Consider the following 24,714-nt stretch of genomic DNA (forward strand, 5'->3'; position numbering starts at 1 on the left):
TATCTGCACCAAAACAAGTCAGTTACAGGGAGATCGTCAATACGCTTTAAGTGATCTCGTGGTCTTATAGACCAGTTCATGGAGGATAAGGCTATCAATGTCTACTAGCCATGATGGCTACAGGGCCAGCACCAGACAGCCATGGGCACAAGACCGCCGCAGACTGTGCTTCCCCTGCGTGCGTGCTTTAATACACCCAGTCACGCCACCTCTTGGTCAGCGTGTCAGCACGCATGCCTGCCATCACCTATGATGGGCGATAGGAGGCATGCACACATAGGGTGCTGATGTGGCGAAGCAACAGGTGGTGCGCCCACGCTGTATGCACCATAGCCACTGGAGAGTGGAGCTCCCTCTCTGTGAATTGTGCCACTGTCTGGTCGCCCCCCATGCCCCAATGCTGGTGGGGATTGCAGAGCAGGAGTTCCACCCTCCCAGCCCCAGATGCAGGGGCCCTCGGCCAGCCACTCACTGGTGCCGGGCCTAGATGGCTATGTCGTTCTTCCACGATATCCCTCTGAATACCAGGCGCTTGGCATCACCAGTGGGAGAGCGATGTCGCCCTCGCACCCTGCTTGAGGACTTTCTGTAGATATCTGGTTGACCACTCTGAGAACAGGATGCTGGACTAGGTAGTCCTTTGGCTTGATCCAGCAAAGTGGAAATGGACTGCCTTCAAGTCGATCCCGACGTATGGCGACCCTACAAATAGGGTTTTCATGGCAAGCGGTATTCAGAGGGGGCTTACCATTGCCTCCCTCTGAGGCTAGTCCTCCCCAGGCAGCTAGGATCTGCTGAGCTCACCACAGCTGCACAAGCCAGCCCCTTCCTTGTCCGCAACTGCCAGCTGGGGGGCAACTGGGCTCCTTGGGACTATGCCGCTTGCCCATGGCTGCACAGGTGGCAGGGCACGTAGCCCCTGAGCCACTCCCTGTGGTATGATCTTTAGCTAGCCCTTGACACCCAGGAGACACAAGCAGGGATTTGAACTCACAGACTTTGGACTCCCAGCCAGGCTCTCCTCCACATTCCTTTAATTTTATTATCATAGGATGCTGCTGGCCTCCCCATGGGCCTTTCACCTGCTTGGTTCCTTGGCTCCACCCAACTCTGATGAGGTGTGGAGCGGTGCTCCAAGAGCTCTGCTTTGAACCTAAGAAGAGCCCTGCAGGATCACAACAAAGGCCCATCTAGTCCAGCATCTGGTTCTCGCAGCAGCCAACAAGGTGCCCCAACAGTGTGCCTGCAAGCAGGCCCTGAGCACAAGAGCACGCGCCCCTCCTGTGGCTTCCAGCGACTGGTATTCAGAAGCAGGCTGCCTCCAACTCTGGAGGCAGGCCATAGCCATCATGGCTAGTAGCCACTGATCGCCTTTCTGCTCCGTGCATTTGTCTCATTGTCTTTTAAAGCCATCCAAATCTGTGGCCCAACACTGCCTCCTGTGGGAACAAAGTCCACAGCTTCACTGAACTCTAGGTTTAGTGAGAAGCTTGCGTGCTCCCACCTTTAAGATTGTTTGGAGTATTTATTCCCCACCCCCAAAAAGACCACCTGCGGACACCCAAAGTGAGGACAGATTGTTTGGGCTTTTTTTTTTTTTGCAGTATGAGTTTGTGTTAAATGAACTCCTTCGACAAAGAGTTGGATAAAAACGTAACCAGTAATCACAGAATAACTTAATTGCCATCCCATGGTTTGAAAAGTATGGAGCCTGGTTGAGGAAGCAGACGTGCAGCCTAATGACACAGTTCTTAAATAGTGACGAAAGTGCTCCACAGTGGCCAAACTTTTCCCCCTCTGTTAATTATCAATCAATCAATTATTGCATTTATATCCCACTTTTCCTCCAAGGAGCTCAAAGTGGTGTACATGGTTCTCCCCCTCCTTATTTAATCCCCACAACAACCCCGTGAGGTAGGTTAGGCTGAGAGGCAGTGACTGGGGGCCGCATTTCCTTCTAGGCAAGCTTCCAGGGGCCACATGCCCCAGCAGTGGGTTGGGCTAGTGGCAAAAGCAGACACAGCAACAAATGTGAATTTGGACCTAGGGGGAAATTTAACTAGTGTGTAGCCTACTTCCCGCACACAGCCCTCTCAATCCTCCATCCAGAAACACGAGAGGCATTCTCAGAGGTCAGGGGCCCATGCCAGCTAGTCAAAAATACTCAAGGATTGTACACAGCAGGGCTGATCGGGGGTGTGGCTGAGGAGAGTCTCAACGCCCAGTTAGAGAGGCATGGAGGGGCGCATTTGGGTACCAGAGCTGAGATTCCTCACCCCTGCCTGTGCCCTAGATCACATCCACGCCATACATTCAAATCACATGTAACACACATTCAGAGCTTCCCCCAAAGAATCCTGGGAGCTGTAGTTTAGCCCTCACAGAGCCACAATTCCCAGACCCCTTCACAAACTACCATTCCCAAGATTCTTTGGGGGAAGTCATGTGCTTTAAGTGTCCGTTGAGTGTGCTTTAAAAATATGGCGTGGATGTGGCCCTCAGAACAGCAGTGCAGTAGCAAATTTAAAAGTGCAGAGTCCCTTCATAATAGTCACGGCCACACACACCCTTTCTGGCTACTGAGTTGTAGCCCTCTCCCACAACAGCAGATGTCCCTAGGAGCCAATCAGCATGAAAGGAGGGGGAGTGTTAGCTACTGAAAAGAGTCTTCTCAGTGGCAGACTCTCCTCCTTTCACTCTGATCGGCTTCTATCATCAGGAAAGGACAAGGAAGCATGTGAGAAGACTCTTCTCAGTGACCAGCACACTCCCCTTTCATGCTGATTGGCTTGTAGGATGCTGGAAACATAGGAACCCTGCTGGGACCCTACTCCCAAAAAGGTAAAGGGTCTAAGACACACACACCCAGACCCTAGACGACTACACCCCTGCCATCAAAGCAAAGCACAGGTGGCTGCCTCTGTGGCTTCAGAGTCACCAATCCTACACACGTTCAGCCGCCTTCTGAAATTGTTGGGATTTACGTGCCTATTAAGCAGGTGTGGAGTCCGGGTCCAAAGTCTCCCGTTGGCTTTGAACGACTCAGCCCTAAAACCCCTTGGGGACTTCATCATAATAAAAAAAATTAAGAGAGAGAGAACAGCAGAGAGGAGGAAATTAGATCTTTAATCCGTCTCCCCACCTGGCCTTCCCGCAGCATGAAATGAAAGCAGATGCTTTAATCTCACTACCGTCTAATTACAGCAAAGGAAAACACTCAGAAGCAAAGATGTGCCAAAGCGGTACTCTGAGCCAGGAGAGGAGGACTAGCCCTGCCCCGCCCTGCCCTCCTCTTGAATGCACCTGCCTTTGAACCAGTTGCAAGGGAATGAGAACGCTCCAGTGAGGGGGGGGGTGTCAGAACAAATTTGTGGGGGGATGCTTTGGCACTCCAGATGTTGCTGAACTACAACTCCCTTAGCAGGCATGGTGAATGGTCAGGGATGATGGGAGATCAGCATGGTCTGGAGCACCAGAAGGTTCCCCACACCTGCCTTGGACCCTCCTCTTCCCCTGGGCCAGCGTCTATGCGCTTCCCAGGCAGGTGAGAGTCATTACCACAACTCAAAAGTTACATTCCAAGCCTGGCAAAAACTGCTAATGGTCCCTCAGCCCTGCCCTACACCCATGCAATGCGCAAAGACTTCAGCGGCTTATGGAACTGTGTGCACTTGAGGAAGTGACCTTGCCATGCCTCCCTGCCTCAGCATGTTGACCACCACAAGATCAGAGCTGGAGGAGATGTTGAGGGACCCTAATGGAGTGAACCTGATTTCCCATTCTTAAGCTGATCACTGGCCTCTCACATGAACATAAGAAGAGTTCTGGTGGATCAGGCCAATGGCACAGCTAGTCCACTGGCCTCTTCTTTTAGTATACTAGTATTTTCGTAGTTTAGTATGTTTAAATAGTTTTCTTTGTGCTTATTGTATATTGAAGTTTTACTGTTGTGAACCGCCCAGAGAGCTTCGGCTATGGGGCTGTATAGAAATTTAATTAATAAATAAATAAATTCTCAAAGTGGCCAACCAGATGCCCCAATGGGAAGCCCCCAAGTGGGACCTGAACGCAACAGCACTCTCCCAAAGTGGTTGGTATTGCAAGTTGATCGCAACTGGCATCATTCTTTATAAAAAAAGTCAAAGTTGTTTAGATGGATGGATGGATGGACGGACGGACGGACGGAAGGACGGACGGACGGATGGATGGATGGGGTCACAGAGAAGGAAGGAGATAGATAGATAGATAGATAGATAGATAGATAGATAGATAGATAGATAGATAGATAGATAGATAGATAGATAGATAGATAGATAGATAGATAGATAGATAGATAGATAATGAAAACATGTGAAAAGTGTGGTGGGGCAGTTCCCCATTTGTCCTAACAGACCAGCCTCCACTGCTTTACTCCAGACTAGTTAATCCAGGACACTTTTGTCTCTGGCTCCATCCATCATTGGTTCTGGCTCCACCATTTCTGGTATGTGCCCCCCCCCCAGTCGGCATATTACCCCTGACATTCTTCTTCTGAGATTGCCCGCCCCTAAGATAGTATTGGACTAGAGAGGCAAAGTAAGTGAAACAATCTCCTCAGATCAACTTAGGTCAGCAGAGGAGTGTGCCAGCTTTCCAGTGCAACAGGACTCTTCATCAGGCAGGAAAGAAAATTCACAGGACTCTTCATCAGACAGAAAGATTTCCCCAGGGAAGCAGCCGTAGCGTGCCCACACAGAAAAGCCAACACATTGCACATTTATAAAGCAGAAGGTCCATAGCTCAGTGGTAGAGCATGTGTTTTGCATGCAGAAGGTCCCCGGCTCAATCCCCGGCATCACCAGGTAGGGCTGGGAGTGTCACCTGTCTGAACCCTGGAGAGCCACTGCCAGTCAGTGTAGACAATACTGAGCTAGATGGGCCAATGTTGTGACTCAGAATAAGGCCGCTTCTTCTGTTCCTGTCCTCTGACCAGGTGTTCTCTGCCCTTCGTGCCAACTGGAGGAGGAAGAACAGAGTCTTCCATCCTTTGTGCCCTGCGTTCCAAGGCTGGTGCAGGGATGTCCTTTGGCACCAGATCAGGCTTGTGAAAAACAGCAGAGGCGAAACCTTCCGCTCTGCGTAGCCAAAGGTTTCTCTCCTTTTTTCTTCTTCTTCAGAGCGAAAGAAAACGCCAACCCTCCGCCCACCTCTGACATGTATTCCTGCGATGGGGCTTTCCCGAAAAGAAAATAAATATTAACCTGGCTTCAAGCAACCACCCTTTCTCCCCCTCCATTTCTTCTCTGGATGACCTGGTTTTTGCATCACCTGGGTCCTGTTCATTCCTTTGTGCCCACAGGTGGGAAGGTTTCCTTTGTGAAATCACGCCTACCTCAAGTTGGGTTGCCCAACAGCTTTGTGAAAAGCTCTGTTAAAAAGTAAGATTTTGTTAAATATATATATAAAAGTTTGGCTGGTAGGCTGATTGCTGTTCTGGCCCTGGCCCAATGACCCTCCCTCCACAATCCCTTAGCTTTTGTGCCGTGGCCTTTAGGCTGTCTGATTATTGATTGCTGTAAGCCTTCCTTCATCCGAAGAGCGAGCTAAAACAAGACAAAGCTTTAAAATGGATAAATAATAGCATAAATAAGCCCCACTGAATGGGAAGCCATTCTCTCCCTGACAAGCAAATCTTCTCCTATTAATGTGGAGGGACACATTGAGGGTGCCTACAGGCAGAAGCAAATGGATTGTTTGCTCCCAGCCAAATCAGAGACACGTCAGAGTTACCTTTCTGTGGCCCCTTCCCCCAAGGATCCGTGTAGCCAGGCCTGAACAGGGACTCACTCAGGGGCTCAACAGGGAGTCTCCTCTGTGGATGGTTGCCATGGGCTCCGAGGTGCCTTTCAGAAGGTTGTTCATTAAGTGTTTTGCAGCACCCCAGCAGCTCTTGGCTTTGGGAATGACATGATGTCTGCAGTTGACCACAGAAGGGAAAGGTGGGGAGCCTCAGGCTGGGAGGCCAACTGTCTCTCCGTGTGGCTCTGGGACTCTTCCCAGACTGTACCCCTCACTGGTCCTCCTTTGCATGCTGTATATTTTTGCTGGCTGCAATGTGTCCTTGAGCTCTGATCATGCCTCTTGCTTGTTTGGATGGGGGATAGAGGGGAGTGTGGGTTTGTGTAGAAACTGTGTAAAATGTGCATTCCCTGCTCCACTCACTTTTCCACAGTCCCTGCCCACCACTGGCACTTGGCCCTCGGAGAGTATCTCCAACGACAATGCGGCCCTCAGACTGAAAAACATTCCCCACCCCTGGCTTAAGAAATGTCTCTCTTTCTGAATAGCAGAGCAATGCGATTTCTAAAGAAATCAGTGTCCCACCCATCTCCTGTTTGGCTTTCTGGGAAGCCATTCTCTCCCTGAAGAGCAAATCTTTTTCTGACGTATGCTTTAACTTTGACTTAAAAGGGCAACCTTTTCTTTCTCACACGCGCTTGTGCGCCTGGCATGCATACATGCACATTTGCAGCATTTATGACTTCCGGCACATCATCTTCAGCACCACTGTGCTGCCAAAACGACCTCTTCTTAAGGATGTGAGCCCCGAAACAAGCTTCTTTAAGGTTGCATGGGATAGATCCAATACTAGTCCTATTCACAGTTAGACCCACTGAAGTTCACTGTCATGATTATTATTACATACCTATTGTGGATATATTAACGTTGTTTTGATGCCATACTTCATGCCATCATCTTCCCTTTCCCTCTGTGCCCTCACTGTCCACAATCTTGCAGTATGGGCAAGTGAGGGAAAGGGTCAGTGAGAGCAAAGAAAAAAGGAGGCAAACAAAGGGATATGGAACAGCCCTGAAATGTTCAGTGAGGGTAGCATCTCTTTGGTGGTGCTTAGTGTTGTTATTTATTAAATTTATATAGCCTCCCATAAAAAATATTCCCAGGTGGCTTTCAGGCAAAACAATATTAAAAATACAATTTATAGTGTGGTATTCAGTGCTAATCCTACTCAGAGGAGACCCATTGAACTTCATTGACATGACTAACTTAGGTTCATTAATTTCAGTGGGTCTCCTCTGAGTAGAACTTGGTTGGTGAGCAGTCCACGGAGGATACCCTTGTGTCAAAGTCCTTGCTTCAGAGCAGGATTATATTTGCTGAGTCCTTAGCTAGGAGGTGTAGGATTGGGCTGGAAGATGGAATAATTGCCCTGGGCGACCGGCTGTAAGTGAAGAAGCCAACTTGTGGCCTCAGTCTTCCCATCTGTAATATGGAAACAATGAGTATAGAGCACTATATGGGTGTAGAGGAAGCTGCCTTCAATCAAGTCAAACACTGGCCCATGTAGCTCAGTATGGTCTACAACAGCGATGGGGAATCTGTGGCCTTTCAGATACTGCTAGCCTACAAATCCCATCCTCCTTGACTATTGGACATGCAGGCTGAGGCTGATGGGAGCAGCAGTCCAACAACATCTGTCTGCTTTATAAAGACATAAGAGCTCTTCTGGACCAGACCACAAGTCCATCTAGCTGAGCACCCTGTCCCAACACTGGACAGACAGATATCTCCATACTAAAGTGATCCCCAGTGATACGTGGAGGTAGTCTGCCTCTAACCATAAAGGTTCCATTTTCCTATCATAGCTAATCCCCATTGGCTGAACTCTCACATGTCTATTTGGCTAATGTTTAAATTTATTTATTTTTTAGAGAGATACATTCATTCGCTTGTTTCATTTCATTCCTATTCAGCCTTTCCTTCAATGAGCTCAAGACAATGTCCACGGTCCTCCCCCACCTGCCCCCAATTTTATCCTCACAACAGCCCCGTGAGGTAGATTAGGCTGAGAGTTGGAAACTGGCCCAAGGTCATCCAGAATGGGGATTTGAACCCAGTTCTCCCCAGCCGTAGTCTGCCCTTAAACCAGGGATGGCGAACCTAGTGGCTTCCAAATATTGTTGGACTCCAGCTCCCATCAGATCTAGCCAGCATGGCCAGTCATGCCGGCTAACTCCTTTGTAGCAACATCTAGAGGACCAGATGTAGTCCAGCAACATCTGGATTTGTAGTCTGGCAACATCTGGATTTGTAGTCTGGCAACATCTGGATTTGCAGTCTGGCAACATCTGGATTTGTAGTCCAGCAACATCTGGATTTGTAGTCCAGCAACATCTAGAGGGCCACAGGCTCCCCATTTTTGCAGTATAATGTTTTACACCACACACGTTCTCTCTGTGGTGGCCACCAAAACTGGAATGGCACTTGGGATCCTGTGTTGCTAACTCTCAAGATCCCCAGGAGATCTTCCTGAGCCAGAAGAGAAGGTCAGCCACTTGCTTCCTGACATTGTGTTCCTCTTTCCCCCCAGTGCTTCTCCGGGAGGAGGTCTCCCAGCTCCAGGAGGAAGTTCACTTGCTCCGGCAAATGAAGGAAATGCTCACAAAAGACCTGGAGGAGACTCACGGCGGCAAGTCGACGGAGATCCTCTCCGCCACCGAGCTAAAGGTCCAGCTGGCACAGAAGGAGCAGGAGTTAGCCAGAGCCAAAGAAGCCCTCCAAGGTAAGAGCTGGACTTTCCCTCTTCATACCGTCAGATGGGGCGAAAGTCTTCCGCCTCTCACGGGCATCAAAAAACAGTCCTGAACCAAAACTACTTGACAGCACGCCTCTCATTTTCCAGTGATTTTTCTGAGCTTGTTGCGAACACGGTCAGGACATTTCCCTTCTCCTTCGGTGCCCTCACTGCCCTTCTTTGTTGCCTTCACTACCCTTGGCCTCATTTGTTCACATTTGCTCACATTTGCTCTCATTTGCTCACATTGGCTGTGGTGGTCTCTGTAGTTTGCTCCCCCAACAATGTTCACATCCACAGTATACAATTAAAGCACATTTATGCCACTTTAACAGTTATGGCTTCTTCCAAAGAATCCTGGGAACTGTAGCTTACCCCTCAGAGAGCTACAATTCCCAGCATCCTTAGCAAACAACAGTTCCCAGTATTCTTTGGGGGAAGCCATGTGCTTTAAATGTATGGTGTGCAATGTGACCAATGCGTTGATGCTCCTGTAATAGGATGACGTCATGGAATGCCATAAATAACCACATGGGTGACGACAGCCAACAGGATTGTTTAATGTCAGTGAGCTTATCCAATGTTAGTGCTACTCAGAGCTAAGGATGGAAGAATCTGTCAATATTGGTTATCTCAGTTTCTCATATATATATTTTCAGTATTAGATTCGGTTCTCCACATTTTGCCAACTTTCCCTCATGAAAATTCAGCATTTTAATGTGCATTTCTCCAGATAACCACATTTTTTTTGTATGCAGTTTTGACAAACGTGCACGTTTTTGCAAACAGTTTCTCCTAATATAAAGCACTCTTGTATGCTATTTTCACAACCATATTTATTTTTATGCATACTTTCTCTTAATATATCCGTTGTTTGACTGGAGAATTGCATTACAAACAGTGAATGTTTAGACTCTCGTTTTTTGTTCTCGTGCAAATTTGATAGATTCGCCTTTAAATGTGAACTGCATCAAATTTCTGCTCCATCCCTGCTTAGAAAGTTTCCAAGGGAGGATTAGATAAATCCAAGGAGGGGTTTATTGCGCCACTGAAACTTCTCAGTGAAGGGCCCACAGATCAGCTGCCCACTCCGACTGCAAAAGATAGGAAGTGTGGACACACACACCCTTTGCTCTTCCAAAGGTTCTGCATGTTGTGCCCCAGACGAGAGGAGAGTTAGATCAGGGAGGGGAGTCAGATGAGGACGAGGCGCCTTGGGGAGTTGGAGGAAAGGAGACAAGCGGGGAGAGCTCTGGCAGTCCTCAGTCTCTCATGCCCGGCATTTCCACCAAGGCAACTCCTGCCCGGCCTGCAAGTCCAACGCCCGAGCAGTTGGGAAGCGACTCTCCAATCGCACCATCTACTCCCGTGCAGGAATCCCCGCCAGACACCTTGAACGCCTCCCAGCCAATCAGCATCCCGCTTCCAGAGACCGCGCTGTCACCTAGCAAAGCCCACTGTCGGACGGGCCGTCTGAGGCTTGCCCCCCCCCACCCCGCGTGAGACTTTCAGCGGGTGGAACTCAGGCAGAGCCACCACTTGCGAGCGAAAACCTTCCCTACTGAAGCAGGTGTCTGCCAAGGCACACAAAGTGCTGTGTCAACTCTTCCCAAACGCTGCAGAGACTGCTTAGTTAGGGTAGTTAGGGAAAGCAGCGAGTCAGAGCAGACAGGTATATGAAGCGCACCGCTTGGGATGTAACTATAACTTTAATAACAAGGGAAGAAGACATCACATCCCCTCAGTGTGAATCCTTCGCCTCTGGGCAGGACACTGTGTTAAAGTCAAATCCTGTGGAAAAGAAAAAAGCCTTGAATAGCAGAGGACGTGGGATTGAGCTGCCATCTTCCAGCTTCCTCCTTCAGGTCTGTGTCTAACCATCCTCACCACACCTCATGACCAAAAGGTAGCGATGGGGGGGCTCGGAGGTTTTGTGAGCACCAGGGCACCGTGGCACCCAGAGGCGTCTGGTTGGCTACTGTGGGCTAGATGGACCTCCAGCTGGACTCTTTATGTTCTTATCCTCTGTTCCTGTTGGTACAAAAAAAAAGGGGATAAAGTTCTCTCTACTAGAAGTTCAGCATGGATGTGCTATTTCATCTCGACGCTGAAAGGACAGCCGTAACGGTTCCCATCTATCCAGATTCCCTGCAGAGGAGAGCAGTGCATGCTGGGCATCCAGAGACTCTAAATATAGACTCTTGCACCACTCCCCTGGCCGTACCACACGGAAGCTTTGCTCTTCTGGTACCTTTCCAAAGGTTGCGGAGAAATGCTGTCAAAGACTCCACACGGGGCGTGTTTAGCAAGCAGGAGAAAGCGAGAGTAGAGGGGAAATGTGACCCGATGCGAAGGAGACAGCTTCCAAGGCCTGTAGCTCAGGCAGAACACCTGCCTTGCATGCAGAAGGTCCCAGGTTCAGTCCCCACCATCTCCGGGTGCGGGTGGAAAAAATGCCTGCCTGAAATCCTGGAGAACTGGCGCCGTTCAGTGAAAACAATACTAAGCTAGATGGACCAATGGACTGACTCAGTATAAGGCAATTTCATAGAATCATAGAATAGTAGAGTTGGAAGGGGCCTATCACCAATGCAGGAATCCAAATCAAAGCCTTCCCGACAGATGGCTGTCCAGCTGCCTCTTGAAGGCCTCCAGTGTCGGAGAGCCCACTACCTCTCTAGGTCATTGGTTCCATTGTCGTATGCTAGCCTAGATGGACCTTTGGCCTCATCTAGCAGGGCTCCTACCATGGCAAGGCTGTCTCTGTCCAGGAGCCAGACCATGCTGGAAATAGGCACTGATGCTTCTTGGACTTCCAGTAAAAAAAACCCTGCATCAAGGAGCGCCCCCAAGCTATGCACCTCTTCCTCCAAGTCCCAGGCCCATCAACTGGCTGAGTTGCCTAGTGCTAGCTGTTGAGATAGATCACTTGGTACCTCAGGAGGCATCTCTAACACCACTCATTATAAAAACAGCTGGGCTGCTGTTGAGCAATGTTGTCACTGCAGCACGTGGCCAATTTTCCAAGATTCACTTCTTACTGCAGGTTAGACCCAACGTACACAAAAAGCTGGACAGTTGGTGTTTAGAATTCATACTTAGAGCCAATGTTCAAAATCAACAGGCTTTCAGTATGCATTTTTCCAGCTCTAGATTCTTAGTTTTATTCTGAGACAAGCTGCCAGCTTTGCCCTGAAATTCTTACTCCGCTTGTGATTCAAGTTGAGATACGCCATGAGTGCACATGACAGTTTTGCGCCTGGGTGGTGGCCTTTCATCAGATGAGGGGTTCAGAGCTGGTGCCGCTGGTGCTGCACGCTCAGAAGTTGATTACTTTAACCTCTTCTCAAATGCAATTGTCCTGTATCACCGAAACTGACTTTACGTTTTAAAATGGGAATGTCGTTTTGCGAGTTGGGATGTAGATCTGTGGATCAGTCTGCAGCTCTACAAGCCTTTCTTATGTTGTCATACTGCCGGATGTAGTTATGGTCGCCACAAGATGCAGGGAAGGTTTTTGTTTCAAAAAGCATCCAGTCCTCAAGCGTCAAACCTTCGCTAATACTGGTGCAGAGTCCTTGTATCCAGGCGGTCACCATCTTTGTAGTGAAAAAATAAGGAGGAGATCACCCACACACACCTGGCCTCCATTCATCCACATCCCACTTAGGATTGCTTTCCAATGGTGTTTCCTTTCACTTCACTTGACAAGGGCCCTGGAGAATGCACTCACCTTATTTATTTATTTTATTTATTTGGTTACATTTATATACCGCCCTTAGCAAATAGCTCTCAGGGCGGTAAACAGCATAGGGTAAAATACATACATGGCAATAATAAAATCACAAAAACATATATGACATAAAAACAAATACAGTTAAACAGAAAATAAAAATAAAGACTTAGTATACAAGATTAAAAAGCTAAAAAGATTAGAGTGATTAAAATGCCTGGGAGCATAAAAAGGTCTTTACCTGGCGCCGAAAAGATAATAGTGTAGGCGCCAGGCGTACCTCTTCGGGGAGGCTATTCCACAACTTGGGGGCCACCACGGAAAAGGCCCTAGATCTAGTAACCACCCTCCGGGCTTCACAATGATTTGGTACCCGGAAGAGGGCCTTCGATGACGAACGAAGCGAACGGGTAGGTTCATAGTGGGAGAGGTGTTCCACCAGGTATTGCAGTCCCACACCATGTAAGGCTTTATAGGTCATAACCAACACCTTGAATCTCGCCCGGAAGCAAATAGGTAGCCAGTGCAGGCAAGCCAGAACAGGAGTTATATGCGAAGACCGACTGGTCCTCGTCAATAATCTAGCTGCCGCATTCTGCACTAGCTGAAGCTTCCGAACTGTCTTCAAGGGCAGCCCAATGTAGAGTGCATTACAGTAATCCAATCTCGAAGTTACCAGAGCATGGACAACTGAGGTGAGGTCGTCGCCGTCCAGATAGGGGCGTAGTTGGACTACCAAACGGAGATGGTAAAATGCATTCCGTGCCACCGAGGCCACGAGCCTCAAGAGACAAGGAAGGGTCAAAAAGAACCCCCAGACTATGGACCTGTTCTTTCAGGGGGAGTGTAACCCCATCCAGAACAGGATGCACATCCACCATCTGAGCGGGGAAGGCGTTCACCAACAGTGTCTCAGTCTTGTCTGGATTGAGTCTCAGTTTATTAGCTCTCATCCAGTCCATTATCGCGGTCAGGCAACGTTTCAGCACATCAACAGACTCACCTGAAGAAGACGAAAAGGAGAAATAGAGTTGCGTGTCATCAGCATACTGATGACAACGCACTCCAAAACTCCTGATGACCGCACCCAGAGGCTGCATGTAAATGTTAAAAAGCATGGGGGACAAAACCGACCCCTGAGGGACTCCGCAATGGAGAGTCCAGGGTGTCGAGTGATGTTCCCCAAGCACTACCTTCTGGCGACGATCCGCGAAGTAGGAGCGGAACCACTGCCATGCAGTACCCCCAACTCCCAACTCCGCGAGTCTCCCCAGAAGGATACCATGGTCGATGGTATCAAACGCCGCTGAGAGATCAAGGAGAATCAACAAAGTCACACTCCCCCTGTCCCTCTCCCGACAAAGGTCATCATACAGGGCGACCAAGGCTGTTTCAGTGCCAAAACTGGGCCTAAAAATGCATATTGTGTAGTTATAAAGGCATCAAGCCATGCAAAATCCAGTGGTTTGGGAATATTGGTTTCCATTCCACAGTACGGCGTTTGTTGTGGTTATGCGTATGTTGTGTGTTGCATGCTTTATGTGAACGTAATTTTTTTTAAAAAAACACACCTGTGTTTTCCATTTCAAAAAGATTCTAGTCCTCAAGCTTCAGACATCTGCTAAAGCTGAGGGGCCTTTGGCCTGATCTATCAGCCAGGCTGTTCTTATGTTAGTAAGCTGAGGAGAGTTTGCACTTAGCTACTTCAGAGCACAGTAAGATCTTGATGGCCACCTGAACGGTTCCTTTGCCAAGTGTGGGCAAATTGTTGTCTGCACTTGAGAGGCTCCAACAGCGCTTTGCTTTTGCACAGCTTTCTGTTCCTGACGCAGACTCGGCACCGCCAGGATTTTAGCAACAGATGTCAATTCTTATTTGGAGATTGAAGACTCTTGTCGTTGCTCCCTTTGATGATTTTTTTTTTCAACTCAAAAGCTTCCAAACCACACAAAAAATGCTGAGATGCTGCTTTTCTGAGCCCCTGGAAACTCCGGCGATCTGCTGAAGCAGAGCTTACTTTGTCATAGCCTGAATGTAAAACTGAGGTACATACAAATGCATTGCTGCTGAAGGTTTTGACGGGGCGTTTGCTGTCATGCAAATCATATGATAAGCTGCCTACACTCTCCTTGCCCTTGCCAGGGTGAAGGGAAACGAATGCTTCTTGGAACGCAGGGAAGGGTGGAAGGAATGGCCCACACAGACACCTTTGGTGAAAATGAACTACTGAATGCAGAACAGGCCGGATTGCATGTGTCTCAGTAGCTGGTGGGATTTCCCATTTTGGATCAGGTCACACGTCCCCCTTCAAAGAGCTAGTCTGCAGCTTGGCAGTGCCTCTTGGATCCACAAGATGTTGCTGATGGCCCCCAGCTTGGATGGCATCAAAAGGGGGTTAGACAATTCTGGAAGGATAAGGGTGGAAAGTTAATGGGGCAGGATCGTAGCTCAGCGGTAGAGAGTAGACGGTCCCAGGATCAGTCCCCTGCATCTCCAGGCAGGGCTGGGAGAGACTCCTTCCCGAACCCTGGAGAGCTGCTGCCAATCAGTGTAGACAACATTCAGCAAGATGGGCCAGAGGTGTGATTCAGTATCAGGCAGCTTCCGACATTCCCACTTAATTCAGCCCTTTTTTCAGAACCATGAGGACTGGAAACTTGCCCTGTTGTAGGGGGAAGCTCAGTGACAGCATCTGCTTTGCATGCACAAGCCCCCAAATTCAAACCCCAGCAACTCCAAGTAGGGCTGAGAATGTTCCCTATCTGAAACTCTGTAGAGCCACTGCCAGCCGGTGTGTAGACCAGCCTTTCCCAACTAGTTTGCCTCCCGATGTTGTTGGACCACAATTCCCATCCCATATTTTTCTACTGTCCGACTCCGACTCCACCCCAAATTGCTTCCAACTCCACAGCCCTGGAAAGGGCTGTAAATGTCTTTTTAAATTGAAAGCTCTCCTAGGAGCATTTTTATCACTGCCTGAATATGCGCTGATCTTGGCATCACAGCATTTGTCTTCATCTGGGTCCTGTGTCATACACTGAGACACAAAATGTTTTCCATCCTGAGTTATGGTGAAATGCTCAACTACAGCTGACTTCATGGGAGGCTTCTTTGACATTTTGAATTTATATTTTAAAAAAATTGTCAATCAAAATTTATTTTGAAGCCGGAGTCGGAGTCGGTACATTTCTACCGACTCCAACTCCACCCAAAATTGCTTCTTGCTCCGACTCTCCAACTCCGACTCCACAGCCCTGCTTCTCGCTCAGAGTTGCCATCGCCGTCTGACCGTGTTATTCCCGGGTTGAGCCTGGGGCCTTCTGCCCCTGAGCTACAGCCCTTTCCTTTTGTGACAATCCCGGTCTCCAAGCAGTTAGAGGAGAGCCACGTCTCTGTGCCCCTGAATTGCCTATTGCTGGGAGACCACGGTGGGAGAGGACGATTGTGTTCATGTCCTGCTTTGTGGTCTTCCCAAGGTGCCCCTGCTTGGCCACTATAGGAGACAGGATGTTGGACTAGATGTGCCGTTGGACTGGTCCAGCAGAGTTCTTACATTCTTGTGCATGACAGGGAAGGAGGGCGGTTGCCTCCACGCCCTGCCTCTGGTCTTTTTGGAGCCATCTGACTGACCACTGTGAGCACGGGATGCTGGATGTTGGTCTGGTTGAGCAGGGCTCTTCCTATGTTCTTCTGAGTGTTGTCAAACACTTTCTTAGCAGGCACAGTTAATCTGTTGCTGTAATTGCTCAGCCGTGCGTAATGTTTGTGGTCATTTCTATTAATCGTATTAATCCTATTTGGAACGAAGCGTTCTGATAGCCGATAAATCTCTCTATCTCTCTTTTATGCTTTAAAGCTAATCACTTTTTGAAGAGGAGGTGGTGACTAGTCTTTTGTTAGAGGGAGGGAGGAGGGAGGGAGGGAGGAAGAATGCAAAATATATTAATGTCGATGCTTCCGCCCTCTGAAAAACGAGAACAAATGGTGCATTATCTAGGGGGCCTTATTATTTATTGAGGGTGAGCACTTGGTCTGAATTCAAGTAATTAGCCATTTGTTTTAGATTGAAACTATTGGCAAGAACTCACTCTGTAAAGCATGTCAATTTGTACAGAACGAAGTTCTAATAAATTAAATCATCCAGGGCTGTGTGTAAATGCTGTGTCAAATTTCCAAATGGGGGAAAGATACTGGGTTCATACATCAACTAAGAATGACCTCAACATTGGCTGAAATATTACAGGCTATACCCAGCTATTTCACACCAATATTGCACCTGAAACATAGTCTTACCCCTTATATACCCAGTCAATCACTGCGATCTGCAGGTGAGGGCCTCTTGCAGTTACCATCTCTTCAGGAGGTCAATTCCACACAACATTGGAAGCAGATCATTAATGTGGCACCCACACTTTGGAATTCCCTCCCCTTAAACGTTAGACAGGCTTTTCGGTGACTACTGAAGACCTTCCTCTTTAAAAAGCCTTTAAGTAGAGACCTTATCCCAGTCTGCGTCTCTGCTGGAATTGCTTTTTAAGATGTTTCTGAAGTTGTTGTTTTTTTAAAAAAAGATGTTGCTGAGATCTTTTGTTTAAATATATTTTTAAGATGTTTTAAAGTCTTTTATTTTTAAGATGTTTTAAAGTGCTTTGAGTGTTTTTGTTTGCCGCCTTGGCCTCCTTCTGGGAGGAAGGGTGAGATATAAATTTAATTCATCATCATTATCATCATTATCGGTGCAAGGATTTCATTTCCGCAATGGGACTTTCCAGTCCTCCTCTCCCCACGTATGCCCGGGACCCTCCCCAAATCTTCTCCAAAGAGTTGGAGGAAACCCTTGAACAGAAGTCCTGTTGCATAAGCAGAAATTCTTGTGCTGATGGGACCATGACTTAGTGCTATGTTGGATACAACCTTTTGAGCTTCGGCTATGGGGCGGTATACAAATACAATAGATAGATAGATAGATAGATAGATAGATAGATAGATAGATAGATAGATAGATAGATAGATAGATAGATAGATATTTGGGGTGAAACCAGATGTCACATTTTATGAGTGGTAGGAGCAGGTTAGTAGTGATCCTGCAGCTTTGTAAATAGATATGCATACTAGGATCCTGGGGATTCTGCGCAGTTCAGAGAATCATAGAATGGTAGAGTTGGAAGGGGCCTGTAAGGCCATTGAGTCCAACCCCCTGCTCAATGCAGGAATCCAAGTTAAGGCATACCCGACAAGTGGCTGTCCAGCTGCCTCTTGAATGCCTCCAGTGTCGGAGAGCCCACCACCTCCCTAGGTCATTGGTTCCACTGTTGTACTGCTCTAACAGTTAGGAAGTTTTTCCTAATGTTCAGTCAAAATCTGGATTCTTACAACTTGAGCCCATTGTTATGTGCCCTGCACTCTGGGATAATCGAGAAGAGATCCTGGCCCTAAAAAAAGCTTTCAAAACATCTAAGATTAAAAACATTTTTAAAAAGAAGGTTTAAGAACATATTAAAAAGCAATTCCAACACAGACGCAGACTGGGATAGGTCTCAAGTTAAAAGGCTTGTTGAAAGTACTTGAAGAGTGCTATTATATCTCCCCTCAGTCTTCTCTTCTCAAGGCTAAACATGCCCAGTTCTTTCAGTGTCTCCTCATAGGGCTTTGTTTCAAGTCCCCTAATCATTCTCGTTGCCCTCCTTTGAACCCTTTCCAGTTTGTCTGCATCCTTCTTTGCTGAAGCTGAAGCTTTGCTGAAGTCGAGATATATCATGTCCACAGCATTCCCACAGTCTACAAGGGAGGTTACCCAATCAAAAAACGAGATGAGATTAGTCTGGCAGGATTTGTTCTTCATAAATCCATGTTGGCTCCTAGTAATCACTGCATTGTTTTCAAGGTGCTTACAGACTGACTGCTTTATAATGTGCTCCAGAATTTTTCCAGGGATTGATGTTAGGCTGACTGGTCTGTAGTTCCCCCGGTTCCTCCTTCTTGCCCTTTTTGAAGATAGGGACAACATTAGCTCTCCTCCAGTCATCCGGCACTTCACTGGTCCTCCATGATTTCGCAAAGATAATAGACAGCGGTTCTGAGAGTTCTTCAGCCAGTTCCTTCAATACTCTAGGATGCAGTTTATCGGGCCCTGGAGATTAGAACTCGTTCAAAGTGATTAGGTATCAATCTCAAGCTCCAGTCCTGCCCTTTCTACTTCATGTTTCCCGGGAGGGTCATAGGCCCTTTTTTGGGAGAAGAGTGAGCCAAAGTAGGAATTGAGCCCTTCTGCCTTTTCTTTGTCATCTGTTATCATTTTGCCATCCTCACTGAGTAGCTGTCTTTTCTCTTACTATGGATGTACCTGAAGAAAGCTTTTTTTGTTGCTTTTAGCATCCCTCACTAGCCTCAGCTCATTCTCAGCTTTAGCCTTCCTGACGCCATCCCTGCAATTCCGTGATACCTGCCTGTACTCTTCCTTTGTGGCCTGGCCTTCTTCCCACTTCCTGTATGTGTCCTTTTTTGTTTTCCGGTCAGCTCTAAGCTTTTTGTGAAGCCACATTGGCTTCTTCTGCTTTCTTCCCCCTTTTTTCCTTGATGAAATTATTTGCCATCATGTCTTTAGAATTTCATTTTTTAGAAATTCCCACCCATTTTGGATTCCTTTTCTCATTAGGGTTGCTTGCCACAGAACCTTACTTACCATTGTTCTGAGTTTACTAAAATCGGCTTTCCTAAAGTCCAGGATATGCGTATGGCTACTCTTAGCTTTTGCTAAGTATGGTGTGGTCACTTTCCCCCAGAGCTCCCGTAACTGCCACTTCATCCACCCAGTCATCTCTGTTGGTTAGAATCAAGTCCATGATAGCTGATCCTCTAGTTGCTTCCTCCACTTTCTGTAGGAGAAAGTTATCTCCTACAAAAGTCAGGAATTAATTGGAGGGGCCGTATTTGGCAGAAGTCTCCCAACAGATATTGGGGTAATTGAAGTCCCCCATTACTACTGCATCATGCCTTCTCAAAACATTGGCATTTCATCCTCATCCCCTTGATTGGGTGGTCAGACTACAGCCACCACATTCCTTTTATTCCTTGCCCCATTTATTTTAATCCAGATACTCTCGGTGGAGCTACCAAGCTCATCCTCCTATGTTGCTGTGCAGGGATATATATCTCCGCCTCCCTTTCTATACCTTCTGTTCTTTTTGAACACGTTATATCAACTGCTGTATTCCAGTCATGGGAGTCATCCCACCAAGTTTCAGTTATACCTATCAAGATGTATTTACTCTCCTGTATTAAGAGTTCAGGTTCGTCCTGTTTGTTTCCCATACTCTGGGCATTAGTATACAGACATAGAAAACCATATGATTTATAGCCTGGCTTCCTTCCTATATTTTTATGAAGACTGTTACTAGGCCTCATTAGAGCCATTTCATACAATCATAGAATAGTAGAGTTGGAAGGGGCCTATAAGGCCATCGAGTCCAACCCCCTGCTCAATGCAGGAATCCAAATCAAAGCATTCCCGACAGATGGCTGTCCAGCTGCCTCCTGAAGGCCTCCAGTGTCAGAGAGCCCACTACCTCTCTAGGGAATTGGTTCCATTGTCGTATGGCTCTAACAGTGAGGAAGTTTTTCCTGATGTCCAGTCAAAATCTGGCTTCCTGCAACTTGAGCCCATTATTCAATGTCCTGCACTCTGGGACGATCGAGAAGAGATTCCGACCCTCCTCTATGTGACAACCTTTCATGTACTTGAACAGTGCTATCATATCTCCCCTCAGTCTTCTCTTCTCCAGGCTAAACATGCCCAGTTCTTTCAGTCTCTTCTCATAGAGCTTTGTTTCCAGTCCCCTGATCATCTTTGTTGCCCTCCTCTGCACCCGTTCCAGTTTGTCTGCATCCTTCTTGAAGTGCGGAAACCAGAACTGGATGCAGTATTCAAGATGAGGCCTAACCAGTGCTGAATAGAGGGGAACTAGTAATTCACATGATTTGGAAACTATATTTATGTTAATGCAGCCTAATATAGCATTTGCCTTTTTTGTAGCCACATCACACTGTTGGCTCATATTCAGCTTGTGATCAACGACAATTCCAAGATCCTTCTCACATGTCGTACTGCTGAGCCAAGTATCCTCAGTTCCTCTTACAGTGCAAAAGCCTTTGTTTGTCATTACTGCCAAGTTTACATCTCCCTCCCCCTTAGGATTTAGTTTAAAGCTCTCCTGATGAATTTCTCCATGCTGTGGCCAAACACACTCTCCCCAGTCCTTGTGAGGTACAACCCATCACTTGCCAGCAGTCGATCTTTCAGGAAGTGTAGCCCATGGTCCCAGAATCCAAATCTCTCACGTCGGCACCACCTTCGTAGCCAGTCATTCACCCAGAGTATTTATTCCCTTTCCAATTCTGCTTGAATAGAACAGGGAAAGGCATCTACTATTGGCACCAACACATTTCTCCCGCCCCCGATCCCTAGAACAGGATTTTCTCTTTTTTCATATCTATTGCAAATATATCAGAAAGAAAAAAGAAAATAGCATCAGATCACATTAACAATAAACAGAATCCATCGATCCTAATTTAAACACACACCAACAATGTGCATGCAATCCATATGTCTGCATAGATATCCAAATGAGATTGACGATTATAATTATCTCAAGTATAGAAAAAGCACTAAGATCTTCAGACCTTAGAGTATTGGTCAGTGGGTTTTTATCCTTCCAACCTTGAAGTATAAGTCTCTTGGCAACCATAAAGGCCTCATCTGCACCTTACATTTAAATCAGTATCATACCACTTCCCCCCTCAAAGAATCCTGGGAACTGTAGTTTGTTAAGGGTGCTGAGAATTGTTAGGAGACCACTATTCCCTTCACAGAGCTAGAGTTCCCAGAGTAGTTTAGCAATCAGTCCCTCTTCTCAGGGAACTGTGAGAATTGTAGCTCTGTGAGGAGAACAAGGGTCCATTTCTAATCAAAAAGAAGTCACCATAAGATTCACCCATATATGCCTCAAAAAGGCGTTATCAACATTACATTGTGAGCACCTAACTGAATTAACTAATTCCTCCCAGAGCTTGGAAAAGTTACTTTTTTGAACTACAACTCCCATCAGCCCCAGCCAGCATGGCCACTAGATTGGGCTGATGGGAGTTGTAGTTCAAAAAAATAACTTTTCCAAGCTCTCATTCCTCCCTATAAAGGTGCTGTGGAGTCCAATATACCCAGAACATAACTATTTTGATGTTTGTGAATTTGAGGTGAAGGTTAAGGATACGTGTTCCTCATAAACCAGGACCATTACAGCATAGGATCAGTCACTCAAGCCACACTAAGCTCCAGGTCTGGCCTACAGATATAGTGAGTGGGCCACAAAAACAAAATTAACTCACCCCTTGGCCAGATATTTTATACAAATACCTTTACCCCCTGTTCTTTCAAGAGCCTGGAAGACTAATTAGACAAGTAACCCTAGAGCGAGATGGCTGAAAAGGTGTGGGTCAGTTTCACCTTGAGGGAGTAAATTTCACATATGCCATTTGACTCTGCATCACTAACACATTAATATTTGGTATGATACTTTTCAAATTTTGGTAGCTTTTGGTTTGTGTGACGTCACAAATATAGCAGATGCTAAACTGAGACATTAGAAAGCATCTCATTTGTTTTACTTTCCTCGTGCATGCTCACTGTTCTGACAAAGAGCTTTCACATGGGGACTTTTTAACAGCCAAATGGAATGCAGAAAATATTGCACAAATTCCCAAGGTAAGGGGGGGAATTTTGTAGCGTTCCCCCCCCCCAATATTTTCAAAATATGTCATGAGGTATCATTTCCAATGGTTTGGGTTTTTTTGCACTGATTTCAAATTTCAGAACTACGAACTGTTAAGAACTGTCCTTCAAACGATAATCCTTGTAGTGTAGTTAGGCTGCCACCAGTCTGTCATTTGAAGATTCCCCAGCCCTCCATCACATGTAAGTGAAGAAGTCACGTCCACAGATTACTGATTAAGCCTGTCTCGCAGGAACAGGAGAAATCCCAGTGATAATTAACATAGAGAAAGCCACTTTCCGGATCCCCCAAAAGTGTCAATCCCATTCTACCTAACAAACGTGATCTGGCTTGTGATTGGCAGGGAACAGCCAGCAGTCAGTCAAGGCAACCCAAAGTGGGCTGTTGGAAAGGACCCCTTTGTCTCTCTTGATCCGCACCCCCTCCCCCCCCTCCCGGCAACTTGCAACTGATGCCTGAAGCTGCCAGGGCCGGAGGTGACCACTGGGAAGAGGTTTCACAGCGCTGGTTTGGAATAGTGCAGGATTGTTGTTATGTGCCTCCAAGCCAACTACGACTTATGGGGCCCCGATGAATCAGCGACCTCCAAGAGCATCTGTCATGAACCACCCAGTTCAGATCTTGTCAGTTCAGGTCTGTGGCTTCCTTTATGGAATCAATCCATCGCTTGTTTGGCCTTCCTCTTTTTCTACTCCCTTCTGTTTTTCCCAGCATTATTGTCTTTTCTAATGAATCATGTCTTCTCATTATGTGTCCAAAGTATGATAACCTCAGTTTCACCATTTTAGCTTCTAGTGATAGTTCTGGTTTAATTTGTTCTAACACCCAATTATTTGTCTTTTTTGCAGTCCATGGTATGCGCAAAGCTCTCCTCCAGCACCACATTTCAAATGAGCTGATTTTTTTCTTATCAGCTTTTTTTCACTGTCCACCTTTCACATCCATACATAGAGATCGGGAATACCATGGTCTGAATGATCCTGACTTTAGTGTTCAGTGATGCATCTTTGTATTTGAGGACCTTTTCTAGTTCTCTCACAGCTGCCCTCCCCAGTCCTAGCCTTCGTCTGATTTTCTGGTACAGTGTTCTCTTTCCGTTTTGACCTGCATGCTTGCTATTTCAGTCTCCCCCTCTGCTTTTTTACATGTACTCCTTTTAAATAAACTGCTCAGTTGGATTTTCTGGGCTGGGTTGGTTCCTGAACACACTCAAGGGCTGGTGAACCTCCCATGTGACTGTGGCTGCTTGGAGCTCCTAGTTGCCTTAGTTACATCCCATTTAGATTACTGTAACGCGCTCTACATGGGGCTGCCTCTGAAGACTGTTCGGAAACTTCAGTTGGTACAACGTGCTGCAGCCAGAATGTTAACTGGGGCTGGTTACAAGGACCGTACTACCCCCCTGTTAAAAAAGCTCCACTGGTTGCCAATCTGTTTCCGGACACAATTCAAAGTGCTGGTATTGACCTATAAAGCCCTATATGGCTTAGGTCCAGGCTATTTATCAGACCGTATCTCCCTGTATGAGCCTGCCCGGGCCCTGAGATCCTCAGGAGAGGCCCTTCTCTCAATACCCACATCTTCTCAAGTATGACTAGTGGGGACGCGTGAGAGGGCCTTCTCGGTGGCTGCCCCTAGGCTTTGGAATTCTTTTCCTAGGGAGGTAAGAGTGACCCCCTCTTTGCAGTTCTTCCGCCAACAAGCAAAGACCTTCCTATTCCAACAAGCCTTTGGAATTGAAGGCTAAGGATAGGGCGTGAAGGGTGCTAATGTCTATTATATCATTTTTAAACTAGTTTGAACTTTTTTAGCTATATGTGTGTATGGTTTTAATATTGGAAATAGTTTAATCTTATTTTAATGTAGACTTCGTATGTTTTTAATTATATGTATTTTTTATCTGGAAGCCGCCATGAGTTCCAGTTTTGGAAAAATGGTGGGGTATAAATAAAGATGATAATAATAATAATAATAATAATAATAATAATAATAATAATAATAATAATAATAATAATAATAATAATAGTTCTTACAGAGCCTGGGAGACCAAGAGGGGAGATGGGCTGAAGTTGCCAAGCAGGGTATTCAGCTGGCTGTTTCCCTACTCTCAAGGAGACCACCATAAGGCAGTGGGAATCCTGCACCCTTGCCCTAGGTGATACATCAGCAGGGATGGCAGCAGAGAAAGAACTGGTGCTACTTGGCTACACTACAGGGTTGGCGCTGGAGCAAGGGGTTGCCCTATCATAGAATCATAGAATAGTAGAGTTGGAAGGGGCCTATAAGACCATCGAGTCCAACCTCTGCACAATGTAGGAATCCAATTACGAGGCTATCTTGGCTGATCTTTGTAAGCTATTCTGGATCCAGACAAAAGTCTCACTGTGCCGTGGAACTGGTGAAGTATTTGCCCTTTTGCCTGGGCAACAGGGATGTTCCCCCAACCTGTGCAGCTGCCACACTTACCCCAGTGATCACTGGAGATTTCTCTTGTGAAGAATGATCTTTGGGATTCCTTCCGCTGTTACTGCAGGAATCATGGCAACAATTTGATTACAGTACACATAGCAATTAATGATCCAGGACATTTGAGGTATGCAATCCCTCCACGCACATAAACATGT

General features: G+C 46.8%; 1 protein-coding gene across 4 annotated transcripts in view; it reads left to right on the forward strand.

The window, feature by feature from the left end:
* The window catches only part of KAZN (kazrin, periplakin interacting protein), a 262,989-nt gene that overhangs the window by 197,124 nt on the left and 41,151 nt on the right, over nt 1-24,714 (forward strand). For all 4 annotated transcript variants that reach the window (XM_061600847.1, XM_061600843.1, XM_061600846.1 and 1 more), the window contains exon 2: nt 8,369-8,560. In XM_061600847.1, the coding sequence (XP_061456831.1) occupies nt 8,369-8,560 (192 nt within the window). The remainder of the gene's footprint in view (nt 1-8,368; nt 8,561-24,714) is intronic.

This window comes from Rhineura floridana, chromosome 18 (genome assembly GCF_030035675.1).
Source record: "Rhineura floridana isolate rRhiFlo1 chromosome 18, rRhiFlo1.hap2, whole genome shotgun sequence".
Taxonomy (NCBI): Eukaryota; Metazoa; Chordata; class Lepidosauria; order Squamata; family Rhineuridae; genus Rhineura; species Rhineura floridana.